Genomic DNA, 22,646 nt, shown 5'->3' on the forward strand with positions numbered 1-22,646 from the left:
CGTGCTAAAACTCTCTAGTTATCGTCCTGATTGACACAGTAGTCAGAGCATACCGCTAATTTGCGTTCCATACCTTCTTCAAGTATCACAATTTTAAGCAGACAGGAAACTATTTTAGCTGAACCCCACCTTGCGGCGGATTCTTCCCACAAATTTATTGTTTTTATTTCACTACCAACGTCACGATCCGTGAAATTATACGACAGCTGTCTCCGGCAGAATACCGTGGAATGCGTCAACGAAGGACAAAGGAAAACCTGTTGTAGGTCAACGCATACAACTCGTATATTGTTATTCCTTTTAGCCACGTCCTCATCGTTTTTTGACACTTTGCATGTCTGGTCTGCTTTCGCATGAGGCAATTGACTCTCAAGTTGGATGCCGTGCATTTATATTTCGACTGAAGCTGTGATCACAAAAAAATTGGAGTACAGACTTTCATTTGAGGGTGTGATCCTGCTGTAATGGCTCGTGTGCTTCGGGAAACTCGAAATGTGTTCCCGGGTCAGAGCCCTGTCAACATTTGATATGGTATGTGGACTACTGAAATATTTTCATCGACCTTCGTTAGGAGTGGTCATTCTATGCTTTAGTTTACGCTGACGACTCTGTATTCGTGTTGCGTGATGCAGTATATGTCAATCAATAGTTTTTGACACGTTCTTCTTTTGACTGGACATAGTATTTGAAAGTAGTTTGTTTCCGAGAGGTATCGTCTGTCTTGCCTCCTTTCGTATGGCTGGCACACCTATTTCCATGGAGTTTATCAGGTAAATGGATTGCTCTTCGTTCGTCAAGGCATAATATTCTTCATACAGCTTTAACTTAATTTCAAGGCTTATGTCCTTGCATCCTCCTTTTGAACACATTTGTACAATGCATACATGATCCTCAATCATGCAGTCAATATTACAACCTAATATTCAACAGAATTATCACATTTCACATCCTATTTTAATAATACAGCAGTGCGCAGGGAGTGTAGTATGTTTTTTCGTCGATGATAACGACAAAACTGTAGTTAATTTTATTCACGTTACATGTTTTTACTCTAATGTTTTCCGAAGATGCACATAAAGTACGTCGTTATAGCCATGTACTATACGTGGCACATAGGCCGCTATTCGAAACTTATACGCTACTCTATAGATATAAGCCTTTTTAGAAAACCGATTCAGCGTTATACCACTCATGTGCGATGGAGGGTGTTTCGTAGGAACTAGCTTTCCATTTCGTGATTTATGATCCAATCCAGCATCGCGAAGACTTTTCCTCTTAATATCCTGCCAATTTTCCTTTTCCGTGCATTATTTGCACGTTTCAAACCGCTTACGGTAAGCGTTACCTCGCTACACTCCACGATTCTCGTAACATACAGCATTTTTCGCGCAGATCTAGGCACTCTGTCCGGAACCGCGGACTGCTACTTTCGCAGGTTCGAATCCTGCCTCGGGCATGGATGTATGTGATGTCCTTAGGTTAGTTAGGTTTAAGTAGTTCTAAGTTCTAGGGGACTGATGACCACAGATGTTAAGTCCCATAGTGCTCAGAGCCATTTGAAGCATTTTTTTGTTCGCGCAGAGGCGCGATAACTGCGTCAGCAGCCGTAGCTCTCGTACACTGCTGTTGTTCCGTTTTCGGCAGTAAGTCAGACTCAAGTGTGAGATATCACACTAGGTCACTGTAAATAAAACTTTTAAGACGTTCTGATGTATTGACAGCCATCAACCTTTTTCTCAATCATTCTTTAGCTAACTGATTTTTATTTAAAAAATTACGTTCAGTCACAGTCTGTGTAAATGCTACTTGTCCTCTGATTGTTTCGCTGTTCATACGTACCGTGAAAATGTATCACACAGCTACCTGCTCCGTAGTGAAACAGGCGTGCGGAACACCGTTACTGGCGAGAAACAGATTACACAGAAAAGCCAGCTTTGACGCTTTTCGAGCAACAGTATACAGTGTGTTACATTAATGTAGGGCCAAACTTTCAGGAAACATACCTCACACACAAAGAAAGAAAATATGGTATGTGGACAAGAGCTTTCAAATGCCCCCATAAATGAAAGTCAAGAGGGTTGAGGTTAGGAGAGCGTGGAGGCCATGGAATTGGTCCGCCTCTACCAATCCATCGGTCACCGAATCTGTTGTTGAGAAGCGTACGAACACTTCGACTGAAATGTGCATGAGCTCCATCGTGAATGAACCACATGTTGTGTCGTACTTGTAAAGGCACATGTTCTAGCAGCACAGAGCGTATCCCGTATGAAATCATGATAACGTGCTCCATTGAGCGTAGGTGGAAGAACATGGGGCCCAATCAAGACATCACCAACAATGCCTGCCTGTGTTGATGACGTGATTGCACAACTGCGTGCGGATTCTCGTCATCCCACGCATGTTGATTGTGAAAATTTACAATTTGATGACGTTGGAATGAAGCCTGATCCGTAAAGAGGACATTTGCACTGAAATGAGGATTGACACATTGTTGGATGAACCATTCGCAGAAGTGTACCAGTGGAGGCCCATCAGCTGCTGATAGTGCCTGCACACGCTGTACATGGTACGGAAACAACTGGTTCTCCCGTAGCACTCTCCATACAGTGAAGTGGTCAACGTTACCTTGTACAACAGCAACTTCTGTTACGCTGACATTAGGGTTATCGCCAACTGTACGAATTGCCTCGTCCATTGCAGGTGTCCTCGTCGTTCTAGGTCTTCCCCAGTCGCGAGTCATAGGCTGGAATGTTCCGTGCAGCCTAAGACGCCGATCAATTGCTCCGAATGTCTTCCTGTCGGGACACCTTCGTTCTGGAAATCTGTCTCGATACAAAAGTACCGCGCCACTTCTATTGCCTCGTGCTAAACCATACATCAAATGGGCATCTGCCAACCCCGCATTTGTAAACATTGCACTGACTGCAAAACCACGTTCGTGATGAACACTAACCTGTTGATACTACGTACTGATGTGCTTGATGCTAGTACTGCCGGCCGCGGTGGTCTCGCGGTTCTAGGCGCGCAGTCCGGAACCGTGCGACTGCTACGGTCGCAGGTTCGAATCCTGCCTCGGGCATGGATGTATGTGATGTCCTTAGGTTAGTTAGGTTTAAGTAGTTCTAAGTTCTAGGGGACTGATGACCACAGCAGTTGAGTCCCATAGTGCTCAGAGCCATTTGAACCATTTGATGCTAGTACTGTAGAGCAATGAGCCGCATATCAACACAAGCACTCAAGTCAACATTACCTTCCTTAAATTGGGCCAACTGGCGGTGAATCGAGGGAGTACAGTACATACTGACGAAACTAAAATGAGCTCTAACATGGAAATTAAGCGTTTCCGGACACATGTCCACATAACATCTTTTCTTTATTTGTGTGTGAGGAATGTTTCCTGGAAGTTTGGCCATATCTTTTTGTAACACCCTGTATAATAGAAATAAGAACGCGAATCGTAATTGTGAGTGTGGCGTATTCGGCGAGCGTCGTGTGATGACAATGATGTGTGATGCCGGGCGGCGGTTCGAAACATTCCCGGATATGAACTTTTTTCCGCGTGCAAAGACCTACACAGTGACTTGGATTTAGGAGGCACGGTCCACCACCTGTCTGGTGGTGGTGACAAATCTGCCCTCGAATTCTGGCAATACATTAACGACCAACACTGTGCAATAGTCAAAACCCAAAGTACCACTCCTGACACAGATTTTGCCGCGCCGGGTAGGGGCGCCGTCTACAGCGCCTTGTCACGGTCCGTGCGGCTCCCCCCGCCGAAAGTTCGAGTCCTCCCTCGGGCATGGGTGTGTGTGTTGTTAATAGTGTAAGTTAGTTTAAGTTAGATTAAGTAGTGTGTAGGCTTAGGGACCGATGACCTCTGCAGTTTGGTCCCATAAGACATTAACACAAATTTTCCAAAGTACCAACAATATTACTCGAACTTTCTCCGGAGCGCTTATCACAACCCCTCTCGCAGCTGGATCATCCACGCAAACAGCAGCGGATGAATGACACTTCATCCATTTTATAGATACTATTCTGTCAACGGTTTTCGTACACAGTTCCGAGAAGACGTGCATTCATGATCTACTGATCTGTCGCTACCACGTGTCCAGGTGATGTCGAATGCGATCTTCAGTCTCTGCGCGGACGTGCTTGTGCGATCGAAACATTTATGATACAATAAAAAGGTAATATAAAAATGCAATAAAATCAATAAAAAATAAAAATGGAAAATTAAAAAGTACCTTTCATGTAGATTTTCTTGTTTCTTTTCCTTTTCTTGATAAAAAAGCTCGTTGTGATCAATAAGTTTTTTTGTTCGATTTGAATTCCTAAATCATTTAAATATGATATTCATCAAATATATGGTAGTTAACTGACACATAACCACCACTTTTCAAGAAAATACACGTCCTCTAGTTTCTAGTTACATGTTGTTGTTGGAGTGGTCTTCAGTCCTGAGACTGGTTTGATGCAGCTCTCCGTGCTACCCTATCCTGTACAAGCTTCTTCATCTGCCAGTACATACTGCAACCTACATCATCCTTCTTCTTGTCGAGCTGTGCCACAAACTCCTCCTCTCCCCAATTCTATTCAGTACTTCCTCATTAGTTATGTGATCTAATCTTCAGCATTCTTCTGTAGCACCACACTTTGAAAGCTTCTACTATCTTCTTGTCCAAACTATTTATCGTCCATGTTTCACTTCCATACATGGTTACACTCCATACAAATACTTTACGAAACGGCTTCCTGACAGTTAAATCTAAACTCGATGTTAACAAATTTCGCTTCTTCAGAAACGCTTTCCCTGCCATTACCAGCTACATTTTATATCTTCTCTACTTCGACCATCATCAGTTATTTTGCTCCCCACATAACAAAAATCCTTTACTACTTTCCTAATCTAATTTCCTCAGAATCACCCGACTTTATTCGACTACATTCCATTATCCTCGTTTTGCTTTGTTGATGCTCATGTTATATCCTCCTTTCAAGACACTACTCCGAATTTTTCTTTTGTTTCCTTTACTGCTTGCTCATTATACAAATTGAATAACATCGGGGAGAGGCTACAACCCTGTCTCACTCCCTTCCCAACAACTGCTTCCCTTTCATGCCCTTCGACTCTTATAACTGCCATCTGGTTTCTGTGCAAATTGTAAATAGCCTTTCGCTCCCTGTATTTTACCTCTGCCATTTTTAGAATTTGAAAGAGAGTATTCCATTGTCAAAAGCTTTCTCTAAGTCTACAAATGCTGGAAGCGTAGGTTTGCCTTTCCTTCATCTTTCTTCTCAGTTAAGTCGTAAGGTCAGTATTGCCTCACGTGTTCCAATATTTCTACGGAATCCAAACTGATCTTCCCCGAGGTCAGCTTCTACCAGTTTTTCCATTCGTCTGTAAAGAATTCGTGTTAGTATTTTGCAGCTGTGACTTATTAAACTGATAGTTCGGTAATTTTCACATCTGTCAACACCTGCTTTCTTTGGGATTGGAATTATTATATTCTTCGCACGCAAAATTCTGGTTTTCACTGCAAATCCGACAGTGTTAATCATCGATATTTTATAAAAGACTATTAAAGACTGATGAAGTTAAGAAAGCATTACACAATTAAGTTTTTCGGAGAAAACTGAAAAGTCAAACCCTCTTTGTTTGAATATGCCCATTTTCGTTTAGGACAGAAACAATTTTCAGGGTGTCGAGCACACTGAATAAATGCTGGACTTTTATAATTGTTGCCTTAGCACTGCAATCTGCACGCAACAGAATTGATCTGGAGCCAAGTTGCCAAACGTACTGCACGAAGCTTTGTGACACGTCACAGCCGACCGATAGCGAAATACAGAACAGCACATAATAAAAGAGGAGGAAGAAACGTGGATTTCTTCGTGGTTTGGGACTCTGTTGCAGATCGCCTCGTTATAAACGTAGCGGCGCTGAAATGTATTGCTCGGAGTTCAATATGGAAGAAGATCCGATATTAGCAGACGACAGACTGTAATACCTTCAGTGGTTTCGGTATTCAACTATATGGTGCATGGTTCGCTACCTGCCACCTATATGGGGCGCCAAGCGTCATGTGTGAATGCCACACCTGGAAACAGAAAAGTCGCAGAATCGAAATGGAAATTTCAGCATACCTATCGTTCACCTCTGAGTGGTGTGAAGATTCGCCAGGAAAGGCAGGGGGGTTCTCATTCCAGGTTAACCTGAAGATCCCACTTGCCTGATAGGGCTACCATGTGACGAAAGTCGACTACTTGGCTTCCAGTTGAAAGAACCGCACCAGACATATTATCCACACGAAGTTATCACTGTTCTTATCGTTGTTACTATCATTGTTTAAACATTACTGCTATTATTATATTCGTCACTGAAGATGTTTCGTTTCTCAAAGTAATTTAGTTTAGTTTCTGAAAGTTTCCCACTGCAGCAGATGGTGATGTGCGCGGAAACATGCTGATGGACTACATATGCGGAAACATAAGCAACGATGTTCATGCACGCACGATCCACAATACCCACATGCACACACGAAGTCAGCGTGGCGTTTCGCTGACGGGATTTTGAAGTACCATGTCATGAAGTGATTTTCTCGTTTCTAAAGAATCGGACACCCATAAATTTGTCGATAATGGATGAGATTAGCTGCAGGCATGAAGCCAGAGGCGATGACAGATACTTACTTGGTGCTCGTAGCAAACAGTCTGCTACGACATCAGGCATTCGCAAACCCTATATGTGCTGCTGCAAGGAATTCAGAATAGAATTCGTCATTTTCCGTTTTAAGTGTAGCATGATTTTACACGAGCACTCTAAATATTTCCTAATTAGACTGAGGACAATTTCAAGTTTGTTAACGATTACATATGCAGCAAAGCATGGTATCATGTGGAGGATCATGATTACATCCGCTAGGAACGGATTGGGCAATCAGAGAATAGGTAAACATGCGGTGAGGAAATAAGGCACGTGCACCGAATTACACTCCTGGAAATTGAAATAAGAACACCACGAATTCATTGTCCCAGGAAGGGGAAACTTTATTGACATATTCCTGGGGTCAGATACATCACATGATCACACTGACAGAACCACAGGCACATAGACACAGGATACAGAGCATGCACAATGTCGGCACTAGTACAGTGTATATCCACCTTTCACAGCAATGCAGGCTGCTATTCTCCCATGGAGACGATCGTAGAGATGCTGGATGTAGTCCTGTGGAACGGCTTGCCATGCCATTTCCACCTGGCGCCTCAGTTGGACCAGCGTTCGTGCTGGACGTGCAGACCACGTGAGACGACGCTTCATCCAGTCCCAAACATGCTCAATGGGGGACAGATCCGGAGATCTTGCTGGCCGGGGTAGTTGACTTACACCTTCTAGAGCACGTTGGGTGGCACGGGATACATGCGGACGTGCATTGTCCTGCCGGTCTAGGAATGGTAGAACGATGGGTTCGATGACGGTTTGGATGCACCGTGCACTATTCAGTGTCCCCTCGACGATCACCAGAGGTGTAAGGCCATTGTAGGAGATCGCTCCCCACACCATGATGCCGGGTGTTGGCCCTGTGTGCCTCGGTCGTATGCAGTCCTGATTGTGGCGCTCACCTGCACGGCGCCAAACACGCATACGACCATCATTTGCACCAAGGCAGAAGCGACTCTCATCGCTGAAGACGACACGTCTCCATTCGTCCCTCCATTCACGCCTGTCGCGACACCACTGGAGGCGGGCTGCACGATGTTGCGGCGTGAGCGGAAGACGGCCTAACGGTGTGCGGGACCGTAGCCCAGCTTCATGGAGACGGTTGCGAATGGTCCTCGCCGATACCCCAGGAGCAACAGTGTCCCTAATTTGCTGGGAAGTGGCGGTGCGGTCCCCTACGGCACTGCGTAGCATCCTACGGTCTTGGCGTGCATCCGTGCGTCGCTGCGGTCAGGTCCCAGGTCGACGGGCACGTGCACCTTCCGCCGACCACTGGCAACAACATCGATGTACTGTGGAGACCTCACGCCCCACGTGTTGAGCAATTCGGCGGTACGTCCACCTGGCCTCCCGCATGTCCACTATACGCCCTCGCTCAAAGTCCGTCAACTGCACATACGGTTCACGTCCACGCTGTCGCGGCATGCTACCAGTGTTAAAGACTGCGATGGAGCTCCGTATGCCACGGCAAACTGGCTGACACTGACGGCGGAGGTGCACAAATGCTGCGCAGCTAGCGCCATTCGACGGCTAACACCGCGGTTCCTGGTGTGTCCGCTGTGCCGTGCGTGTGATCATTGCTTGTACAGCCCTCTCGCAGTGTCCGGAGCAAGTATGGTGGGTCTGACACACCGGTGTCAATGTGTTCTTTTTTCCATTTCCAGGAGTGTACATTTGTCAGCCTTGAGTATACTTTCTCAGACCTACCGTGATAAATGATTCACAAATATACGTGACACTGGTGAGCCAAAACATTATGTCTACCTGCTTAATAGCTTGTTTGTCCGTCCTTGGAACGAAATACGTCACTGAATCTGCGTATCAGGAATCTGACAGTTTGTTGGTATGTTTGTCGAAGTATATGGCATTAGACGTCTACGCATAGGTCATGTAATTCGCGTAAATAACGGGCCGCTCATTTAATTGCGCGGGGGTGGTGCCAGATAGCGAAACAGGTGGGATCCATAGGAATCACATCATGTGAGTTTGGTCGCAGAGACATTAACGTGAGTTCACTGTAATGATAGTCAAACAACTGGAGCACGGTTCTGGCTCCGATACACGAACAATTATACTGCTGACAGATGGCATGATGGATGACATCGCATCAAGCATGAAGGGATGCAGGTGGTTCGCAGCTGTCAACGTACCTTCGATTGCTGCCACAGGCCCCACGCAAGCGCATGAGAATGTCTCCCACAGCGTAATACTGCTCCCACCATCTTGCGTCCGTGGCGTGCTGCATGTTTAGAGCCACAGTTCACCTCGATGGCGGAGTTTGTGGAGACGACCATCGACCTAGTGTAATAAAAATGTGATTCACCCGCAAGAGCAGACACTTTTCCATTGATCGACGGCGAATCCCGATGGTCCCGTGGACACTGCAGTCGTAATTGACGATTTTGGGTTAACGTATGAACACGCAAGGGTGGTCTACTGCGGAGCTCCATATTCAGCATGAACGGTGTGCCCCGAAACACTTGTGCGTTGACCAGCATTGCGCTCTTTCACCAGGAATGCCACAGATCATCATCTATCCTATTTTACAGAGCAGACAAGCCTCCGAACTCCACGTTCTGTGAAGAGTTGTCAACGTCCAACCGTTTAGCGCCTAGTGGTACTTTCACTGTCCTTCCACCTCTTTTCGTAGGTGCTTGAGACAGTAACACGTTAACGCTCGACCAGCGTCATCGTTTTTGAGATACTCGTTCACAGGGCTCTGCGTAATGATTATTTGACCTTTGTCAAAATCGCTCTTCTCCGTGCGTTTCCCTACTTGTAGCCCATGTCTTCGCTAGGGTTGTCCCTCGTCCGTGTCTGCTCCGCCTACATACTTTTATTACCACGTCACGTGCCCGTAACACCAACAGAGGGCATTAAACGTCGCGGTGGGCAGTGGTCACTATGTTCTGGCTACGTAGTACATGTGTAGTACGGTATTAGTACAGAGTGAGACACATCAGCAGTGCAAATGTATGATTTATTTACATAATGTAAGCATATTTTGAAACGTGGGTTGTGTGTCAGTTATGAGTATTCGATTGCTTCCCAAGCATTAAGCATATAACATGGTATATTAATTACTGTTAGGTTCAGTCACATATCAATACACGCTAATATTCTAAAAGAGGTGTAGGATTGCTTGTTTTCAGGTTTTGTTGTGCCATGAGATACAGAAGTTCAACGATTTTTGTATCGACGGCAGTTATGTAAATGTAACAGTGTTTGGCATGTGATTGGCAGTTGGCTTTCGTTGGTCAACAAAGCTCTGTGAGATCGTTAAGCGCCACCGGTAATTATGAATGTTATACCACGATATGTGTGTTGGAGAGTCTTACACATTTACTGCTTTCATTATATTATTAACTGTGTCATAAGATATATTAACAATAAGGTATGTCATACTACATATAAATATGGACAGATTTCTGTTATATACCAAAAAAAAAGGTTCAAATAGCTCTGAGCACTCTGGGACTTAACATCTGTGGTCATCAGTCCCCTAGAGCTTAGAACTACTTAAACCTAACGACATCACACACATCCTTGCCCGAGGCAGGATTCGAACCTGCGACCGGAGCGGTCACACGGTTCCAGACTGAAGCCCCTAGAACCGCACGGCCACATCGGCCGGCTGTTACATACATATTTCAATTAGTATGTGTAATAATGCGATGTAACAATTTGTCTTTCCCTTGTTTTATAGATCCTGGTAATGGGATCATGTCGTCCCGAAACATGTTGCGTTGGGTACTACACACATATGCACAACTAATGCATCTTAATGTGTACTTACAACTTCGAATACTTCCTTAAAGTTTTTGCTGTGAGTCTTTGGCTCCTCTGAAGCTACTGTTGACTCGTCTAGTCAGTGTGACAACCACTTAAAATATAAGATTGGAGACTTTTTAAACAACAGTACAAACTGAGTGAGTGGATGAAGTAGACTTTCACGTCCGGCGATAACAAAGGTCTTACCTCGAGAAGGTCAGCAGAAATGTGGGTGACGTGGTGGCCCCTGCGCAGCAGAGACTCTATTATCTTATTTATTGGGAAGGCGTGACTTATTGACGGCGAAGTTTGTATGAAGAGGATTCGAGACGAAAGAGTCCCATGCACAGCGAGCAGAAGCCCGAGAACGAAGACTGTTGCTTTCATCTTGCCTGCAAAGAAGAACAGAAAGTGTAACATGCATTCGCCTGTTGCTTTCATCAACAGATACCCTCTTCAGTACCTGCAGCTTCATTATTACTTTTGCCAAACGGTCGCCAGGATTGTATCTTTATTTCCGAATTTCCAGTACACATTATATCTACATCCACATCCATACTCCGCAAGCCACCTGTCGGTGTGTGGCGGAATCCTACTTATTGCTGAACATTGAACGTCACGGACGTTTTGCATATGAAACCTGTCACTCAAGGACTACTACATGCTAAATAGTACAGGTTACTTAAAGATCTATATCTCACTTAATATGACAGCACTCTTCTGCAAAATCCTGGGTTTTTGTTGAGTTCCAGGCGCAACGTAATCGCTGGCCAGCACAGAAAAACAGCCCATATCAGCGAAGTGTTCTAGCTCCGCTTGTCTTCTACACCAATGACCAACCGCTGACTCCAAACACAAGAAGCATCCTCCATTCAGATGATCTAGCCTTGCTGCACAGAAAAACAGCTAGGACGACCTAAGAACCCTATCAGTGTACCGTAATTGTAACGACGTAGGACCAGGAGCTGCTACGGCACATGCCCGTGCATTCCAACTACGGAACACAGACGCTCGCTTCTCTTCAGCTTCTACACTAATGACCAACGACCGCATATAATATGGACTGGAACTCAATTACGTCATTGTGATTCTGGGAACTAGGAATAACGCTTGACAGAAATCTTCGAAAAACCACTGCAAGAACTACAAAACTAAAAATCAAGAAGCAAAACGTCTGATTCCTAAGCTGGCACGGTCAAAATGGAGCTCACATTCCCAAAAAAATCTGTGCGCTTTCAAGGGCACTTTTTCTTCTGCCAAATGTGTCTCTCCTGTATAGCACAGATCATCGTGTACCAGTAGAATGAGTACAGCGCTCAATGAAACATGCAGGCCTGTTACAGGTTACCTCAAACCGACTCCAACAGACAAACTTTATCACCTTGGTGGAACAGCGTTGCCATCTCTTGGTGGTGTAGACGCTAAGCACCCACCTGGACGACATCAGCCGAGCAAGTTACCCTTGGACACAATGAAAGCTGTATGGTATGGAGGTCGCTAATAAAATGACGATCCAGAATGGAATGTTGAAAGGACAATATGTACAATGGAGCTTTCATTTTTATGACACTTGCTGTGAATGTGGGCGAGCGAACTGCATATGGTTCCATGCCTTTTGTGCTTAACATCTTGCAAAGAGGATGGTACTACTCATGGCATCTCGACTGCCTTGAAGGTGACGAAGTTCTGAGTATGTACGATACGAAGATACTGTATTTTCCTAGTCTAATTTTTCTGTTTCTGATTTGTTTGTCTGTCTGTGTATTTGTATATTTCTGACCCGCGAACAAATAATTAATATTATATACATTTTTACGCACGATATTTCAACCAAAGCCAGCGATACTACCGGATATTGAAAAACAGCAAATAGAGAGAAGTCCTCAACGAATGCGCTGAGAAAGCTCCTGAAGAAACTGAGTTCATTTGCACTAAATTTAACTTTCAGAAACTGAACACGAAGTTCGGAAAACTCAACAAGAAAAAATGGATCAAATGGCTCTGAGCACTATTGGACTTAACATCTCAGGTCATCAGTCCAGTAGAACTTAGAACTACTTAAACCTAACTAACCTAAGGACATCACACACATCCATGCCCAAGGCAGCATTCGAACCTGCGACCGTAGCGATCGCGCGGTAACAGACTGACGCGCCTAGAACCGCTCGGCTACATCGGCCGGCTCGGGAAACTCCAGCGGGGCTCGAAAAGGAAGCACACATAGTTAGATCACAGATACTCAACAGAGCGTAAGGGAGAACACACACGTCTACAACAAGAAGTACGGTCCGCACATACATAGGTTAGACACTACACTACCGTGATCAAACCTGAAGTTCTTTACGCAAGTGAAACTTTCATTCACAACACAACAGGCAATTTGGAAAACATCCTGAAAGTAGAACAAAGGACTTTGAGGGCAAATCTTTTCCCCGCAAAAGACAAAATTATCAAACATGTCAGCAGACATCATAAAACTTAGTCGAAATACTACGGACATGTTCATACACACAAAAGTTGACATAGGAAAAATAAAGAACATGCCATGCATTCAACATATTGAAGACGACCTCGATGGATGTGGAATTAATAGAAAAAAAACTTTCGAGACAAAATGTAAACTGTAGAACGTGATTCAAAAGCTACACAGGAAATATATATAAAATGCAATGCACTAACAGAGTGATTCACTCGCCGATTCATCATCGCCTAGCCCAAACCGCTAACGATAGAAAATTGAAATTTGGAGATGGTGTGGATCTTACACTACAGGTATAGTTTATTTGTTCAAAATTCCACTCCAGAAATGGATAAAATAGGGTTTTTTGACAATGTGTCCCTATTAAGGTAATTTTGAAGTTAGAACTACGAAAATTGGTTTCTCAGTCAGAAATGAAAAATGCGCGTTTTAGCACTTCTGGAAATCCAACCACTAAAGCAGTAAAATAATGGGTGAAACTTTTAGTGGAAATAATACATTACCAAAGACTACTAAAGCATTTTGAAAGGTACATCTATTTGAACTGGTATTTGACTTATCGATTAGAAATAAAGAAACAGGTGTTAGGATGTTTCTGAAAATTCAGCCCCCTAAGGGAGTTAAACATGGGATGAAAAACTGTATGAAATTTTTTCATACATTTTGAAAGCTATATTTATGAAAATTTCTATTTGGATTCTCTGTTAGTAATAGAAAAATTTGTGTTGCACCGTTTTTGGGAAAACAACCACTAAGAGGGTGAAATAGGGAATGAAAGTTATTAAGAAAATATTTCGATCTAACAAAACAATACAAGCACTAAATATATGAAAATTGCTATTTCACTTCTCGGTTAGATGTAAAGAAATATGTGTTAGGGGACGAAAGTTCCTACAGAAATATCACCACAAGAACGTAAAAGGGGCGATTAACAAAAAACTTCAACTCCAACTACCAGAATCGCATTGTGGTCAGAAGTCCATTCGGAAAAGTCCATCCTTCTGCGGCCTTAATTAGCGTGTAAGGTTTAGAAGGCAGTGCAATTTATGAACAACATTAAAATTTGATTAAAGAAAAAGAATAAAATCTGTGCAAACCATACGGACTAAGTGAACGAAACAGCCGTCACTAAGCTAGTATGTAATATACCTAAAACTGTAATTTGTGATACAAATACATGGTGTTACGCAGGTTAAAATGTGTTAACGTCAGACGTTGGGGTCACTTTCTCAACTTCACAACAGAAAAGAAAAACCGTTTGCACACCAACAGCGAACTTCCTTCGCCGACTTGTTTGTGCAGTTGGGGATGTAGCTGTTGGGATAACATTTTATAAGATTCTGGAAAATTCTTGCATTGGACTAACATTCAGTCATGTGCTTAAGTGTACGTCTATAAGGTCAAGTCGGAGGTAATGAGGAGGTACTTCAGCAACTACTAGAGAGAATGGTCTGACAACGTCTTCAGTGTGCAAAGTCTTGAAATCTCTTTCAGAACGTATGACGAAACTTTTCAAGTACTGAATAGAAGATGGACACATCTGGTCAAGAAATGAGTGAACTGAGTTATGAGAATTGCTCCATATGATGAACTTGAAACTGAGTTTCACACAGAAGTAACTTTCGTTTTACAGAATCAATTTTGTCTGCCATATCTTTTAGCGAAACATTCTCCCCTTGCATTAAAAGATTTGATGAAATCAAACAATTGGTGATGTCGACCATAAAATATTTTGCCACTTCTGTATTTTACCTTGAGGTTTTTCCCTAATCACATCGTCTTCGTGCCTGGTGCTGTAACGATGTTCCAGTGACTCTTTTTCCAGCTCATTTCTGCACCATGGAAGCATAAGAAGTGGCAAAAACAAAGGGTTTCGTCGCCTTATATTCTTTTTTGGTTTGGGATAGGTGGTCCACTTGGGTACTTTTATTTCCTGTATTTTGTGTTCCTCAGCAGAAACAAGGCAGTATTGCCTCCAGATTGGGTGATTCCTAGAGCAGTTAATGCAGACTGCTGGGGATCAGCAGCCCGTCACAGTGTCGTTGGCTGCGTTTCTGCAGTTCCCACAGGTCGCTTCACTGCCGCAACTCTTGGTTGTATTGCCAAAACGTTGACAATTATAGCACTGTATAGGGTTTGGTACGTAAGGCCTAATTTAAAGCCGAAGCCTGGCATAACATGTTCAGGCAGTGTTGGACAACTGAGTGTGACAATGAAAGTGGCAGCTCCACATCCACTATCCCCTTGGACGCCCATTCTTGTTTCAGCTCCACTACGTCCAAGTCCATGATATCACAGTTCCTGAGCACATTTTTGCTAGAGCTGAGAGAAGTGTGGATCACAACAACGATATTATATTCACGTTTGTGTGATTTCTTAACAAATTCAACCTGCTTTGACCAGTCATTTTCGACCAACAAGAAACCTTATGTAAACGTTTGATAGGTGCCAGGAAGTCCTTCCAAGCCTTTATGGATATGGAAGGGGGACACTTTTTCAGACCTGCACTCCTTACTCTTAATTATCAGAAACACATCTTGATTTACGACTCCTTTAATTCTGTTAAACTAAAGTCTGACTGACTGTGATAATTAGGTGGGGTACCCTCCTTCATTCGTTTGGATGATTGGGTGTGAGTACTCCTAAGCCATACTCCCATCATGCTCAGAGGAAAATAAGATTTCGAGGGTTCCATCTTGGTCTCATGAGCAACGTGGAAAATAAGGGTCATACAGATCCCCACATGCCTGAGTAAGCCTTATACAACTGAGGTGCGGCAGAAGTTGCCCACTAATGGCTGCTACACCTCAACAGCCTTGGTGTGGTTTTTTTATAGTGGTTTTTTTCCGTCCTCGCGATCCGGGCAATCGAGCCAAGATCCCCATTCCCTATGACACACAATGTTTCACCTCAGCGCCGCATGGTGGTCCTTGAACCATGGCCGGAACTTACAGTGACAGAATACTGGTGACACATCCCAGTCCCCAGCTCAGGAACCCCACGGTCAAGCCTGTAGCAAGTAAGGAATTTGGGTCCCTGAGGAGCTCTATTAGGGACAGATCTGGGTATGTTTATGGGCACAGGAATACCTTAACATCTTGAAGACAGTTCGTAGAGACATGTGCCAAGTAAGAACGAGCATTTTCCTGCTCAAAAAAAGATAGTTCACATGAGAGGTAACACACGAACGCAGATAGTCGTATGTGATGGCTCCCCACATCATGACAGTTGGAGTATCAGCGCTGCGGCTCTGAAAAACACTGACATGTCGCCGCCATACTCGCTGACGATGGACAATCATGGAGGCGCAGAACCGCGATTCATCGCTGAACACAATGAGACCTCACTCTTCAGGAGTCCGCGCTTTCCAGTCATGGGAGGGCTATAAGAGAAGTCCTCTGTGTTGTGACATTAACGTCAGCCTACTGATGGAATGGTAATTCCCTGTTCTGGTTATTCCCAGTCTCTGGCCAATGGTATTTACTCTCGGCTGGCAGGCGCAGGTGTTGAGGGGTTATGATAGGTTTGGTACACAAATCGGTGATCACCGCCTGTGGTGGCCACACGCTGTCGTCTGGAACCCTGACGACGAACACGTCTGCCCTCACATCCCATGGAGTCGGGCCACCGTGACACCCGAACTCCCTACAAATCTGGATATTGCTCGTTTCGACAAAATGCACAAAGAGGGCCATTTCAAATTCTCCCTGTGCTGATAACGCTGTCTCACATGAGTATGCGGCAACTACGTGTCCTTCACAATGATCATAGAACACCTGGCTCTCTTCACACCCCTTATTTAACCTACTAGTCTTGGTAGTAACATGAAACGCGAACAACAATGCGCTCCTGTGGCTGTTCTACTCTTCACAGAAATCGCTACTCATAATCATTAAATGATCTCGCCAGTCGTGCGCACCCCTCGAAGTTACGAAGACATCCAATGGCTCTGAGCACTATGGGACTTAACTTCTGAGGTCATCAGTTCCCTAGAACTTAGAACTACTTAAACCTAACTAACCTAAGGACATCACACACATCCATGCCCGAGGCAGGATTTGAACCTGCGACCGTAGCGGTCGCGCGGTTCCAGACGGAAGCGCCTAGAACCGCTCGGCTACTCAGGCCGGCTCAATCGTCTGTGACAGTAACTATCCGATATAGTAGTCACTCAGTGTCAAGACCGTCATCGTGCCACAACCACTAGGTCGCCGTGTGCGGATCACGACGCGCTTTAATGGTGTAGTTTCGGGTTTACAGCCGAGTTACAGACTTCATTTTCATACACGATGTTTCGACGGCGCTGCTGTCGTCTTCTCGATGTGCAGCATGTTGTACTCTTGTGTGTACTCGCTGCCAGGGCTACAACTAGACTGCGAAAAATTGTTGATTGGAAACGGGGTAACAATGAAAGAGTGAAACGTCAGGATGTAAGAAAGTAGGGAAGAATTGTGAGAAATCGTTTTATTAGGAGCAATACAAATTATGATAGCTCCACATCATTTGTGAAGTCTGACAGAAGAAATATTTGAAAAGTGTAATAAGTTTAAAGGCTTTTTGTTTTTGTAAAAAAAGGAGCCAATCGGACCAGACCGGCCATCGTGTCACCCATTAGCCAACGGCGTCCTTTGGAGGCCTTATGGAGGGGTCGGAATCAACACATCGCCTCCCGGACGTTGTTAGATTAGCAGACATGGCGCCGCTGCTATTCTGTCAAGTAGCTCCTCGGTTTGCATCACAAGGGGAGAATATCCCGTTCTAGTACTCCAACCAGGAAAACATCCCTGGCAGTACGGGGAATCAAATCCGGGTCCTCCACATGGCCAGTCAGACACGTTGACCATTTGGCTGCGGAGGCGCATTCAGAAGTACAGAAAACATATCAACGAAAATTTTAGAAAAGATGTAAGCGTCATTGGTCATTTCCAAAGACCCACGGAATGGCCACAGCTTCACCTCATTTATTTCTGAGCAGTAACAAAGAACGCAGTATTGACGTCCCTAACCCAACGAGAAGTAAAATGCCCTGCATTTTACTTCGAAAAAATCGTCCATGGCAGATAGGTCTTTCTTTTTTTCAGATTTGTTGGTCAATACAAGGCGCTGAATATTTCCTAGGATGGGAAGATCGTGCAGTTTAAACGTGAAAATTACATGATATTTTTTATTTCATTATGCTGCACAATATACAGTTAAATTACGATGATTCCAACCTGCATCAGGTTGTGGTGGTTCTTTCTGAGCAACTGCCAACCGTTTGTCACATACGGCTTTCCTTGAATTCTTAGTTCAGTAATCTTCCATATATCTCTAATCTTGCCTTTTCTTTCGGACATAAAGCACTGCACACAAAAGACTCACGAAAGAAAAGAAAATGTGTTATTGCTTTTTGCTAGTATCAAAGCGAGCGAGAAGTAGGACATAACGGGTTTACCACTGCAGCCGACTCTCTCTGTGCATTCAGAGTTCCTCCTGTAGCCAACAAAGGAACTTTAACACAGTGCTAAATCTAATGGAGTTCTGGTGCTTCCCACCTGTCTCGAGCTATTACCGACGGCACACCCAGTTTAGACACTTTCAGCGTTCACAGTCCTCAACTGTTGGTGTGACGTCACGGTTTGGGACCGAGTTCGACTCCTGGCGCCCCCTACGCCCAACGATTATTTGCTTTTCAGAGCCCGCGAAACGGAAGTTCCCTCACCATTTTCCAGCTCTAACGGATGCGATGGCCGGCGGAATCTCAATGAACTGAGTATCGAATCCCATTCCTGGTTTAAAACGAAACAACTGGCTCAGTTAATCAAGTTCTGCCACAACATTCATTAGATAGAGTCCTTAATTCCGTTGTCCCAGAAACGTGACGTCTGCATCACAATACTGTTCTCATAGGATTTCGTTCCATTATTCTATTCGAGGCAGTGCTCGGCGAGAACAGATCTGCTTGGTTGTTTCAGTCGTATATGTCGCTCATGTTCCTTACACCTCTTCCCCCTATTGTAATAGTCTGTCCCACGTAAGTCCCGCTTGAAATAAGGTAAACAACCAGCTTTCTTAGATCTAGATTGTCTTTAAAATTACAAAGCGGCTTATTACCTTTACTGGCGGATAATTCACATCAAGTGCATTTTGCACCCGTCAACAAAGATAAGAACTTCTACAAAAATGTAGCAACAGGAGACACAGTACTGAAATTTAATGATGTAGAGGGTTATCTCACTAGGCGTAAGATAGATACTGCCTACAGGAAAATTAAAGATACCTTTGGAGAAAAGAGAACCACCTGCATGAATATCAAGAGCTCAGATGGAAACCCAGTTCTAAGCAAAGAAGGGAAAGCAGAAAGGTGGAAGGAGTATATAGAGGGTCTACACAAGGGCGATGTTCTTAAGGACAATATTATAGACATGGAAGAGAATGTAGATGAAGATGAAATGGGAAGTATGATACTGCGTGACGAGTTTGACAGAGCACTGAAAGACCTGAGTCGAATCAAGGACCCGGGAGTAGACACCATTCCATTGGAACTACTGACGGCCTTGGGAGAGCCAGTCCTAACAAAACTCTACCATCTGCTGAGCAAGATGTATGAGACAGGCGAAATACCCTCAGACTTCAAGAAGAATATATTAATTCCAATCCCAAAGAAAGCAGGTGTTGACAGATGTGAAAATTAGCGAACCATCAGTTTAATAAGCCACTGCTGCAAAATAATAACGCGAATTCTTTACAGACGAATGGAAAAACTGGTAGAAGCCGACCTCGGGGAAGATCAGTTTGGATTCCGTAGAAATGTTGGAACACGTGAGGCAATACTGACTCTACGACTTATCTGAGAAAATAGATTAAGCAAAGGCAAACCAACGTTTCTAGCATTTGTAGACTTAGAGAAAGCTTTTGACAGTGTTGACTGGCATACTCTTTTTCAAATTCTGAAGGTGGCAGGCGTTAAATACAGGGAGCGAAAGGCTATTTACAATTTGTACAGAAACCAGATGGCAGTCATAAGAGTCGAGGGGCATGAAAGGGAAGCAGTGGTTGGGAAGGGAGTGAAACAGGTTTGTAGCTTCTCCTCGGTGTTATTCAATCTGTATATTGAGCAAGTAGTAAAGGAAACAAAAGAAAAATTTGGAGTACGAACTAAAATCCACGGAGCAGAAATAAAAACTCTGAGGAACCCTACGACTTAGGTTTATAAAGTATGTAGATTTTCGACAATGTTGACTGGAATACTCTCTTTGAAATTCTAAGCTAGCACAGATGAAATATGGCGAGCGAAAGATTCCCTACGAGTTGCACAGAAACGAGAGTGCTTCGTAAGAGTAAAGGGATAGGGAAGTCAAGTAGTGGTTGAGAATGCAGTATGAGATACTTGTAGCTTATCCCCGATGCATTCAATCCGTACACTGAGCTAGTTGTGAAAGAACCAAGGAGCTATTTAAAAAGTGATTGATGTTCAGGGACATGAAATAAAAACTTTGAGGTTTGCCGACGACACTGGAATTCCGTCAGAAAAGGCTTGGAAGAAAAGTTGATCGGAACGGATAGTATTAAAAGAGGTTATGAGGTGAACATCCATAAACGTGAAACACGGTACTGGTATGTGGTCGGATTAAATCAGGCGATGCTCCTGGGAATTAGATTAGAAACAAGACACTAAATGTAGTAGGTTAGATTGCTATTTGAACAGCAAAGAAACGAATAATGGTTGAAGTAAAGCGGATATGAAATGTAAACTGGCTAGGCAAGAAAAAAGTTTCCGAAAAACAGAAATTTGGTTAACAGCGAATACAAACTGAACGGTTAGGAAGTCTTCCCTGAAGGTATTTATACGGGGTGTAGCCTTGTACGGATGCGATCACGAACAATAAACAAGTAAGACAAAAAAAGAAGCTTTCCAAATGTGGTTGTGTGGTTCAGCAGAAGATTAGATGTGTAGCTCGAATGACTAATGAGGAACAAGTGAACAGTACTAGTGAAAACAGAAATCTATTGTACAACCAGACTAAAAGAAGGGAAAAGTTGAATGTATACTTCCAGAGACATTAAGAAGTGGAGGGGAAAAGGTAAAACTTGTACAGGGAGACCAAGAGATGAAGACAATAATCAGATTCAGAATGATGTAGGCTGCAGCAAAGTCAAACAAGCCTTCGGACTGAGCACCACGACAACGACAAATACAACTACACGAACTGAACCATACATAAGATGTGGTTGTCTTCAGTCCGATGAATGGTTTTATGCAGCCTCTTCATCTTCGAATAACTACTGCAACGTACAGCCTTCTGAATCTGCTTACAGTATTCACCTCTTGGTCTCCCTCTACGATTTTTACTGCACCACCCCTCCCCATCCATACTTCTCTCCACTACTGAATTGGTGACCCTTTGATGTCTCAGAATGCATCCTATAAATCGATTCCTTCTTCTTATTAGATAATGCCACAAACTCCATTTCTCCCCAGTTATACTCAGTATATCCTCATTAGTTACGTAATCTACTCATCTAACCTACAGCATTCTTCTGTACCACCATATCTGAAAAGCTTCTTTTCTCTTCGTGTCTAAACTGTTCATCGCTTATGTTTCACTTATAAGTAGGCTGTTTACATTTTCTTATTGGTAACGCCACGTAGCGCTCTGTATGAAAAATCACTGGCTGTGCTGTGCGCAGTCTGTGGCTGGTTTGCATTGTTGTCTGCCATTGTAGTGTTGGGCAGCGGCAGCTGGATGCTAACAGCGCGTAGCGTTGCGCAGTTGGAGGTGAGCCGCCAGCAGTGGTGGACGTGGGGAGAGAGATGGCGGAGTTTTGTAATTTGTAAGACTGGATGTCATGAACTATCATATATATTATGACTATTAAGGTAAATACATTGTTTGTTCTGTATTAAAATCTTTCATTTGCTAACTATGCCTATCAGTAGTTAGTGCCTTCAGTAGTTTGAATCTTTTATTTAGCTGGCAGTAGTGGCGCTCGCTGTATTGCAGTAGCTTGAGTAACGAAGATTTTTGTGAGGTAAGTGATTTGTGAAACGTATAGGTTAATGTTAGTCAGGGCCATTCTTTTGCAGGGATTTTTGAAAGTCAGATTGTGTTGCGCTAAAAATATTGTATGTCAGTTTAAGCACAGTCGTATATAAATTGTTCAAAGGGGACGTTTCACACTTTGTGATGTAACATACGACAAGTGGTCTGTTGCATTCGCCATCTATCGCCCCTGGCCTAGCACAATTTCTAATTAAATGATAAAATTGAGTTGCGGGTTAGGATTTGTTAGTTATGTGCATAAATACTGTGGAAGTATTTGGTTTTATATGTGCAAATAATTCAAACCCCGAGCCAGCAACAGGCGCGGACTTTCGTTGACGCGGCAGTGAGGCTGACGACGTCGCTCCATGGAGGTCCAGAGTCGCGGCGGCGGAATACTCCGAGGTGGTTGTTGGACTTCGGAGGAAAAAAGTAGGAAGAAGCAATTTAACGGTCGGTAACGCAGTAGGCGGCACCTCAAGAGCCGACTGTACGTAGGTATCAGAAATAAATAGCTGTAACTATTGTAAAAAAAGGAGTTCCGAATAAGAGTTATTACGAGAAGCAGTCAGACAGCGTCAGTTACTGGTGAATGATCGCCATAGGCGACGTTTTCTTCATCAGCTGCGCCGTCCCCTCTTTCACTCGA

General features: G+C 43.8%; 1 protein-coding gene across 2 annotated transcripts in view; it reads right to left on the minus strand.

The window, feature by feature from the left end:
• LOC126281562 (UDP-glucosyltransferase 2-like) overlaps positions 1 to 22,646 on the minus strand; it is a 123,328-nt gene that overhangs the window by 71,247 nt on the left and 29,435 nt on the right. Inside the window, exon 2 of one of the 2 annotated variants that reach the window (XM_049980634.1) lies at positions 10,703 to 10,887. The exons of the other annotated variant lie outside the window; for it this stretch is intronic. Within the exon in view, the coding sequence (XP_049836591.1) occupies positions 10,703 to 10,882 (180 nt within the window). The 5' untranslated portion in view covers positions 10,883 to 10,887. The remainder of the gene's footprint in view (positions 1 to 10,702; positions 10,888 to 22,646) is intronic. 2 annotated transcript variants of the gene reach the window in all.

This window comes from Schistocerca gregaria, chromosome 7 (genome assembly GCF_023897955.1).
Source record: "Schistocerca gregaria isolate iqSchGreg1 chromosome 7, iqSchGreg1.2, whole genome shotgun sequence".
Taxonomy (NCBI): Eukaryota; Metazoa; Arthropoda; class Insecta; order Orthoptera; family Acrididae; genus Schistocerca; species Schistocerca gregaria.